The sequence below is a fragment of the Aythya fuligula genome, chromosome 1 (assembly GCF_009819795.1).
Source record: "Aythya fuligula isolate bAytFul2 chromosome 1, bAytFul2.pri, whole genome shotgun sequence".
NCBI lineage: Eukaryota > Metazoa > Chordata > Aves > Anseriformes > Anatidae > Aythya > Aythya fuligula.
Window position 1 is genome coordinate 55,541,357 of NC_045559.1, and position 9,781 is coordinate 55,551,137.

Consider the following 9,781-nt stretch of genomic DNA (forward strand, 5'->3'; position numbering starts at 1 on the left):
ACGTTAAATCACACCAGGGATGAGCATGCCAGCTCCATGCATGAAAAAGAGTGTGCTCTAGTGCTACACTGGGAAGACTGCTTTTGCCTGAGGGGATATCTGTATACAGATGTTGATGGTGAGAATGAGAGATAGGAAGAAAGGAAGAAAGGAAGAAAAGAAAGAAAGTAGATAAGAAAAAGAAAATAGATATAGATGCAGATCTGTTCCAGACAAACCATTGTCATTCCCCTGGTGGTGGAGGTGGAGGATGTAAAAGGCTCCTCCAGAACTTACTGGAGATCTTGTCAGGGCTCTCAACCCAAACCTCACTTGCTCATCTGCACCTGCACAAGACAAAAAATAGGGCTTCCCTCGTTCTTGGTGAAAGTAAAAATGGTCTGGGACACAGCTAATAAATAAAACAGGTTTAATCATAAACGTTGTACATATTTATAGATGTGGGGGAGACATGGTCAGAAAGTTGCTGCCCTGGCAATGGGGATAAAAGAACAGTGCATTTTACCACTTGATGTACAGTACCCGTGAAGGGTGGGGCTGATAAATGAATATGGGATTTTAAGTCCCAGCGGCTAATTTTCACAGACAACCATCATTCCTGGTTTCCTGTCAAATTACAGCATGAACTAACTCACAGCTCTGACCAGGGCACAGCAAGGCAGACACAGCCAAGAACAGAATTTAAGGGGGAGGGAACGACAAGGTACCTGAAGGCGATTCTGAGGTATACAAACCATGCATACTCTGCTGTTGTGTATACTCTTGGGGCTGTGTTTGCCCACAGTTATGCATACACACCTCTTGTTCCAGTCAGCGAGAGTGGCAGGCTTACATCTAAGGGATACAGGTGGTTATGAGGACATACAGAAGCACAACAAACAACAAAGCCAGCAGCAGGACAGGGAGAGAGCTGAAGACATGGAAGCTTGGACTGATCTGAGGAAGGGAAGAAGTGAATGATGGCCCCAGATTTATCCAGTTCAGCCCTGTTTGGACAGCCAGCACAAAGCTTCATTTCTGGAGGACTTCTGCAGTGCAAAGGTTTCCATCAAAGCAACCTTTATCAGACAGCAGGGAAAAACAATGAACAAAATGTTTAGAGGTATGTTAAGAGAAGAAATGTGATGGAGTTGGTCCAAGATCAAGAGCCTACAACCATTAAGTTCTTAATTCTGAAGGAAAACCAAGTCCTGCCTCTAAAGTGGTATAAGCCAAAGTATGGATCTGGTCACTCTTGGCTGATACAGGCAGAGGGAAGGAGCCATTGCTCTGGTGGCCAGCAGGCAGAGTGCCATCTGTACTACGATACTCAGAGTCGGTGTGGCTGCCTTGAGAAACTCTCACACCAGGCTTTCAAAGCAGTCAAATGTATTGGCTTTTTGCAGAACAATTTCACTTTCAATCAATGTACAGATTACATAGCTTTACAGATGGGAAACAACTTTCACTTCTAAAAAGTAGACACTGTTTTGATATCAAGCACACTTGCCATCTGATTTTGCCAAGAACCCACCCCCAGACAATAAAAAAGCAAATCCCAAATAAAATCTATAATACAAAAACAACATTCATGTCAATGTCAAATGGTAGCTGTCCCAGCAAACGTCAAATCAAGACCCTCTTAATGCAGGTCCCCTCAGAAGCACGGTAGAGTCAAGTGTCCATACACAGAGTCCACTCCCAATCTGGGAAACCTCAGTAAGACTGTTGTCCTTTGAAATGCAAGTCCCATTTTTAAAAGGAGTGCTCCTCACATGCATGCACACAGACACACACACACACACAAACACACACACACAGACGTAACCTCCTTTCTCTTAGCAAGTGCTGCACACTGGGTAACTGCTAATGCCTTCCGTGCATTTTTGACCTACTTCCTTTGCAAAGATGAGGATGACATTTCTTTACTTTTCAAGTCTCTGTTCTTTAGACAAAAAGGGGAATGCGGATGAACTACATCACAAAGATGGAGAAATGCACTCTCGGACATATGTTTTTTTCCCCAGTTGTTTACAAGGACGATGTTATTTACATTCGTGACTCAGCAGAATCCACAGGAAGAGTTGTCCTTGTTCTGTGTTGGGTGTTCTCCATGAGCCCAGCGAGCCCATCCTGTGCTTCCACAGACCATTTTCTTTAAGGCACTGCATGCGGATGATGACTTCTGCCAGAAGGGGCAAACCCTCTTCACTGGATAGTGCATTTCTCCCTCTCCCTTGACTGGCCTTCCCTGAGAACTTTTGATTTGATGTACTTCAGGTCGCTGTTGACACTTGGCCGGCGAGCAAAGGGAGAGATCATACCGTAGGCATCCATGTCCTTGACTCGTCGCATCCGGAAGGACTTCTGTTGGAAGGTGTCACCATACTGGATGGAGATTTTCCTGTGCAGGGCAGGGCTCATCTCATGAGGTAGCTTGGCCATGCTGAAGAGAACGTAGAACATCTCATCCACGTTGGTATTCTTCTTGGCTGAAACTTCAAAGTAAGCACAGTTTTCATCGCTGGAGACAAGGTTTTCGCCTTCATCCGAACGCACTTTGCGGTAGATTTCACTGTGGTCATTTTTGTTGCCACAGATCACCATGGGGAGGTCAGCTGATTCCTTAGTCTTGTTCTTCAGGCAGGATTTCACCTCAAGGATCTGTTTCTGGAGTCTCTTGACCTCATCAAAGGATTCCCTGTTATCCAAGCTGAATACCAGGATGAAAACGTCCCCTGCAGTTGAAAAATGAAAACGTAAATGTTTGTTCATCACAACATGTGTTGGAGAAGAACATTTTTAAAAAGCAGTAGGTTTATTTGCCATCTTCTCCCTGTATTTATTCATTTAATTATTTATTTTTGTGCAGTCCTTTTGAATCTGTTCACTCTGCCGTACTTTAGTTCCAGTTCTTCTAACCCAAATCCCCACTCCTTTCTGTAGTGCTATGGAAAAGGCTTATGGCTTTGATGTTACTTCAGCCATATCTGATTATGTGCTCCTTGGTTCCACTGGACTTGCAGGTTATTGCCCATTTGTACTCTCTTTTGTAAACAAGTTTCTGTCCAGCTCTGCTGCATTGCTTTCCTTTTTCTTCCTTTTGTCTGTATGTGTAAAACACATCCTTTTCTGACACCAGGAAGAGTGGAGAACTAGTAACCACTCAACCTTGGCCTTTTGATTATACAATACAAGAAGCAACACCTGAACAGAAGATTTATAGCTACTCAGTCCCAAACGACTGAGAGAGGAATGAGAGGTTACCCAGTGTTCACTATTCTGCTGCCATTTCATTTGCACAAGAGAAATAGACCATGGAAAAAAAAAAAAAAGAAATATATAAATGACACAGATCCCCTGGCATTTCCTTTTGACATTTCCTGACTTAAAATTCCTTTTGCAAAATATAAAATAACACAAATCATTGCCTGTTGCATGACAGTCATGTCAAAAGTGCTAAGAGAGATTTCAGGGACAAAAGCTCACATCTGCATCCCTGAAACTGGCCCTAGGACCTCAGCAAATGCAAATGCTAGCCTGGTCTGATGTAAACATCATGTTTCACTGGCTAGCTAGAAGGCGATACAGCAGATCCAGAAAGTAGGTTTATTGTGAGCTGTGGCTGAATATTTCTCCACTGTCACTTTCATAGGTTAAGAACACTTATTAGCTCACAAATGGAGCTGCTTGACAATGAGGATGTACAAAGTGAGTCCACCATTTTCTCTCTTTAACTCATTTGATTAACCATAGACTTAGAAGAAAGGGTAAGAACAATTTTTTACTGGAATATCAAATCAAGAAAATCAGGCTGGAACTTTTAGGGAAAAAAAAAAAAGAGCTTCTCTTGGTTTGAATTCCCTGCCTGTACATTTTACATTTGCTGTTCACCGCTTGTGTCTTATAATGACATGCTTATTTTGTCCCTTGCTGCTCTTTATTGCCCACGAGGTTTTATTCAACCATTCATTTGTGACTGCAGTAAGAAAATATGTTGTAGGAGGGGTAGGTAGCAGAGGAGAGAAATAAATTAGGGGGAAATCTTGATTTCAGACCTTCACCCAGTAGACTTCTCCTCTGTGGCTAATGCACTCCCTATAGCGTAAGAAGCATGCCATCCAGGAAATATCTCTCCAGAGAAGTGCATCCTGCAATAAAACCCCACAGCCCATTTAGCTACCTCCCAAATGCATCTTATCCCCAAGAAACTGTCAAATCCAGGCTACAGTTTTCAAGCTACTGCCTGTCATGATGATCTTTCACCCACCGTTCCTTCTCTGCAAACTTTCCCCCACAACTTTCTCACCTGTCAGGATGGAAAGCCTCCTCATAGCAGGGAAAGGGTGATTCCCAGAGGTGTCCAGGATGTCCAGCTGGTACATATCTCCCCGGATGTTGTAGACCTTGCGGTGAAAATCCTCAATGGTGGGAGTGTACTGGTCCTCAAACCGGCCATTGAGAAAGCGTGAGACGATGGAGCTTTTCCCCACCCTGGAGGCTCCCAGCACTACCATGCGGTACGAGTTCTTGGCTGGCACATTTAGGGTGCAGTTTCCAGTGGACATGGTCTTCATCATTGCTTGGACCTGGAAGAGGGAATGGCAGAGTTGAAGGAAAGACCAGAAACTAGACAAAGGATGGTGAAACACAGCTCTGTGCCACAAGTTGGTCAGAGTGCTCCTGATGAGTCTGTGATGTAAAGCAGAATATCTGGTCCTGGCTATCACATCAACAGCCTGAACAGAAATCTTCTCACTGAAAATGGCTCCATTTCTTCAGTCTCATTTCCAGAGAGTGATTTTTATTTTTTTACTTTTAAAGTCATATCAAAATGAAGGCATTTATACCGCAGATAGCATATTTCTGAACTGTAATTTGCTATTTCACTTAAACATTAAGGGCTAATTTTGTCAGCTGTACTTCAACTTGGACACCAGGTTCCTTCCCACCCCATCTGCGTCACTTACACGTTACCAGATTTTTCAGCAGAGCTTGGTTCTCTGTCAGATGCATAAACATAGAGATCAGAGGTCAGATTTCCCAATATACTGCACCCACTGAGGCTACCATCAGACTTCCCAACATACTGTATCCATTGCAGCTATCAGTTAGGATTTAGACCACTTCATTTGGTTGCCTAAATAGGAGCATTTCACAGTATTCATTTTCTGAGATCAACCAAAAGTCAGAGAGAAACAGGAACCGTGCTTGACATCCATGGAAGCCAGACATCTCAGTAATTTTAAATAGCTGGTCCCATACAGCCTACAGTGCTGATGCAGGGAGTTTGTGCTACAAAATAGCTTCGAGTAGTGATAAATTCTAAGATCTGTGCCTTCGGTGACCTTTTAGAAACCAGAATTTATTCTAGCTAGTTGGACTGGTGGTGTGTGAACTCCCTACCAACAATCTATCAGCACTGCAGTTATCACTACTTTGCAGCAGGATGGCCAGCAATGGACAGAGTTGAAGAAATGGAGAAAAGTTGCAGAAATGCAGAAATTTCGTGGGAGTTTTGCACATACACAGCTGTTATGGGTATCACAGTCATCGAGGATATAAGCACAGCCTGGGGAAAGGACGAAGGACAGCCATCTTAAATAACTATCTGACAGGATTTCCAACCCCTGACAAATAAAATGAATCTCAAGACTTTGGCGATCCCATTTGGACATAGCACCCAGATGCAAGAAACTTTGATAGGAAAAAAAAATAGGGTTGCACAGACATTTTACATGTACCAGTTCAAAAACATTGTGTGCTGAAAGGAAAAATACAACCCCAATGTGGGGAAAGCTAGCCATTAAAGCAAAGAAAGCACATTTTGGACAGAGTTTATTTTGGTTACTAGGATCTTATTAAAGAATAATCAAGTTCCCACTGTGCCGTTTATTTAACTTAGGTGCTGTTTATTTAATATTACAATTTGAGTACTTTATGTACACTGAAAGATCATTTCTGAGTCCAGATCTGGATTCCTATCTTTCCCTTGAGTGAATTTTATCTCCCAAGCTTTTATGCAGCTGACACTTATCTCAGTCAAGAGCTTAAAATCTTTTACTTTGTTTAACATGCACTAAGCACCAAAGCAGAAGTGAAGATACGGCCACTGCTAAATAAAGAAGTCTCTGGAATTCGGATACAGCATCATTACAAGCTCTGTGTTATAGCCTGAGGCAACAGCAAAACATGACTATTTATTATTATTGCTCTCATTTGCTGCACGCTAACAGCACATTCATCCCTATATAAAGCACAGAGGAAAACACGGTGCTTTCCTCAAAGCGTCTTAGTCTGAATTATATGCAGAGGGCAGGGATGGACAATGTTAGAGGCAGACAGTAATGTCAGATTATCGCTTTTGATGGGCAGACACACACACACAGAGTTATGGTGCTGTTGGGATCGCCGTGGAACAAGTGACAGCAAGGAGCATGCTGTTTCGGACCAGACTTTTCTTTAGAACAGGACCCATCTCCAGTATTGCAGGAACACCATGTTTTCATCTCTGCAACAATGGTGCCACATACAGCGGCTCTGTCCTCCCCTACACAGTGGTCCAACACTGTCCTGCATCCATGGGCCAGACAAATGGCAACAGAACTGCTTTGGGACAATCCCTTTCACCCTCTCAGGCTATATTTAGCTGACAGAGAAAAGCAAGGAGATGGATTTTGTGGGAAAAACCACAGAGCTCTCTACAGCCCAGATTCAGGACTTAGAAAGGAGTCAGCTCCTTGGGTGAACTGGTGCGGCTGCAGGATGGCAGGCAGGCTGTGGTGGGTCACACCTGCTGGGAGACATCACGCCCAGCATCGTGGGGAAGCAGCAGGGCTGAGCGTGGTCTTGCCTTTCAAGCAAGTGCCTTCCACATCCAGACGTGCACACCGGGGGACCCGATCCTGTCTGAATCCCTCCTGTCTGACGGGTAACCACTGAGCTGCTGGCAGTGGGAGAAACTCCTGTCGTGCAGCAAGGGAGCGGGAACTGGGTCCCTGCGGCTACGCAGAGGGCTGGTTTGTCACTTTGAGGGCAAAACGCACTTCTGTCCGCCTCCTGGAAATGAACACCACTGCCTTGGACCTCAGCTAATGCCACTGGACACCAAAAGCCTTGGAGGAGGGATTGTCACCATGGCATCTCTGGCCCCTAAATCACACTACCTCCCTCCTGCATGAAAGGCAAAACCCTAACTGCAGACTTGCTTGTTTCAGGACGCTCTGCCCCAAGGAAGTGTATGTAGCAAGGAGGAGGAAGAGGTGTAAGAACATGTAGGTTTTAATGTTTAAATAGTCACTCTATGCTGTCCTCGCTCTGCCTGTCAAGGTATTCAGTCAAGAGGACTCCTGTAATTTCCTGTCTGCCTTTTGTTTCACACGGAGTCTACAGATGCTTTTCAGCACTTTGATTCTTGGAGTTTCTACTCATCTCAGCCCCTCTGCTGCAAATCTGACTCAGAGCATGCTGTTGAGCCGGGAGCTTATGTTTGTGTTTCGTGCTCTCTTCTTATCCCCCCGCTCCACTTTCTGCCTGGTTCAGTGCAATCTTTCTTCTTTCCTCCTCAGGAAAGAAACTTCAGCCCTCACTCCCAGCACAGGCACTCATATATTGAAAAAGATTAAAGACACAAGCAAGGAAATAGAAAGGGACCACATGTTCATGTACTAAATAAAGCAAAATCAATCAGAAGAGAATGAAGAGACAAACAACCTCCAGCTGGCTTTAATCTACATCTTTTCCTTCCAGTTTATTAAATGCTTAAGCATAGATTAATTCCCAGTGGTACCTTTTGCTTTATGCACTGGCTTGACGGCAGAAACTTTGCATTAGTATTTTATAGTGGTACAGAGCACAGGGATTTCAAAACGTCATAGAAATGCAGGCAGCATTATCTCCACTTAATAAAGGGAAAGGCTCATACGCCCATAGAGAGCTGAAACAGCTGTCCAATATCAGCATTAAACCCCGTTTCTTTGGACTCCCTGTATCTTCTTCTACCTGCTCACCACTGCTGCCTGTTTTCTGGGCACACATCGGAACAAAGGACAAGGCACCTGCGTTTGCACGCTCTGAAGAGCGCTTGTCTGAATTCCAGTGAGGCGCTGACAGATTTGGTCCTGAGCACCTGGAGAGGGCTATCTGAGGAAGACAGTCTTCCTTCAGCCTGCCTACAGCTTTCCCACCTTTAGCTCTCCAGCCTCCCATCAGGGGATGCGTGACACCTGGTTATCCTTCCTACAACTCCCCATCCATGAACAGACTTCCCAAGTACCTCTTGCACTCCGTGGTCTTTAGCTACGGTCTGTGTTTCTGTTTGCCATCCAAATATAATTCACTGCATCCAGCTAAAAAGAACACAGGCAGATGCAAGCTGTATCGTGCATAACAGACCTGCCACTTGTTAGTCACTCCTTGTACCCCCTCAGTTCTCATGCACACCAAAATCACTCCTGCGGGATGTTTCCTACTTTCATCCCAAACTCCATGCTGCTTTCTTACCTCTTGTTCCTTGGAGGAGCAGTCCTGGGTCTTGGTGAAGTCCGGTGAAGTTGATAATTTTAATCAGAGGCAGCTGCTGCTCTAAGAGGCTGCGGTTCTCTGGATCCCACGTCGCTTGCTCGGGGCTCAGTTCTTCACCAGTATTTCCTGGGAACTTAGCAGGAATGGGAGGGACCGCAGGGCTCCAGAGGACGTCCCCCCATGGATGGCAATGACTAGATCAGGCGACCAGCGAGGACTAAAGAAGTGTCTCTAACGCAGTGGCAGCTTTTCCCCTTGCTGAGATGAGCTCTTCTCCTCCCAGCCTCAGCTGAGGAGGAGAGGCAGGGTCTCTCCCTCTCCTACCGGCTCTTCTGGCCAGGTGTGCTTCGCAGACTCTGCTGGGGGCAGGAGGTCTCTGGAGAGACACTTGATCATGCAGGGGTGTGCGGCATCCACCTGGCTCACCCTGCCGTGATGCCACCTCTGACCCTACGGGGAAAATGAATGAGGGCAGGGAAGTTGTCTACGGCGAGCCTATGTTTCCCCAGGTCTTGCCTGGCACAACCCCTCTCCCCCCCCAGGAGCTTCTTTTCTTCTGACCTGAGATCGGTTTTTACAACGTTCTCTTTCCAGGACAGAAGGGGCTTTTCTTTACGTTTACCAATTAAAGTCTTCCCTCTTCCCTCCCTGCCTGTCTCTCCCTGGCTCTCGCAACTACTGGCAAATTGCAGATTTTCCTTCTGTAGGACTCACAGATAATTGGCTCAACTCCTCCCTTGAAGTCAGTGTCAGACACAGGGGAAGGAGGGGTGCTGAGGGGGTGGGATTTTGTGCCTATTGAAAAAATCTTTCTTTTCTTTTTTTTTTTTTTTTTTTCCTTCTTTCAGCAGAAAGTTCGCATGCATTCCAGACTGCACATTCCCCTTCTTCCCACCAGAGACCTGTACGTATGCATGTGTGGGGAGAGAGTCAGCGTACGTGTACGAGAGGCACAGACTTCAGTTACTTCGCAAGCTGTAAATTCATAAGCTGTTTCTAAAGGCTGCTTCTATACTTCAGAGCCAATATTTTCTGCTAGGCAGAAGTGGACTGACTCATTTCCCAAGTAGGGGCTTTCTGTCCAGCATTCCTGTAATTATTTTGCCGTATGGAATACGGTCCCCTGTTCCCTCAACCTTGATGACGTTGTGTTGGGATTGCTGGTGGGTTTGATTAAGAAACAGGGATAATGTGCAACTGCTGCTCTTTCATTAATATTTAAATAAGCTGTGGCTAATAAAAATGTAAAAAAAAAAAAAAAGAAAAGGTCAAGCACACT

At 45.1% G+C, this 9,781-nt stretch overlaps 1 protein-coding gene across 1 annotated transcript; it reads right to left on the reverse strand.

The window, feature by feature from the left end:
* Positions 1–448: 448 nt before the first annotated feature.
* RASD2 (RASD family member 2) lies at positions 449–9,193 on the reverse strand. The gene is made up of 3 exons (XM_032208274.1): positions 8,482–9,193; positions 4,289–4,568; positions 449–2,717 (listed from the first exon to the last, which is right to left on the reverse strand). Exons 2-3 carry the CDS (start codon positions 4,557–4,559, stop codon positions 2,188–2,190), a joined length of 801 nt encoding a protein of 266 aa, XP_032064165.1. The 5' UTR covers positions 4,560–4,568; positions 8,482–9,193; the 3' UTR covers positions 449–2,187.
* Between the last annotated feature and the right edge of the window lie 588 nt (positions 9,194–9,781).

Bases quoted from the DNA above. Each gene is read 5' to 3' on its own strand.
- RASD2 (XM_032208274.1), bottom strand. From the start codon at position 4,559: ATGATGAAGACCATGTCCACTGGAAACTGCACCCTAAATGTGCCAGCC. The intron at 2,718-4,288 runs GTGAGAAAGTTG...TTTCAACTGCAG, and splicing joins GAGGCTTTCCATCCTGACAG to GGGACGTTTTCATCCTGGTA.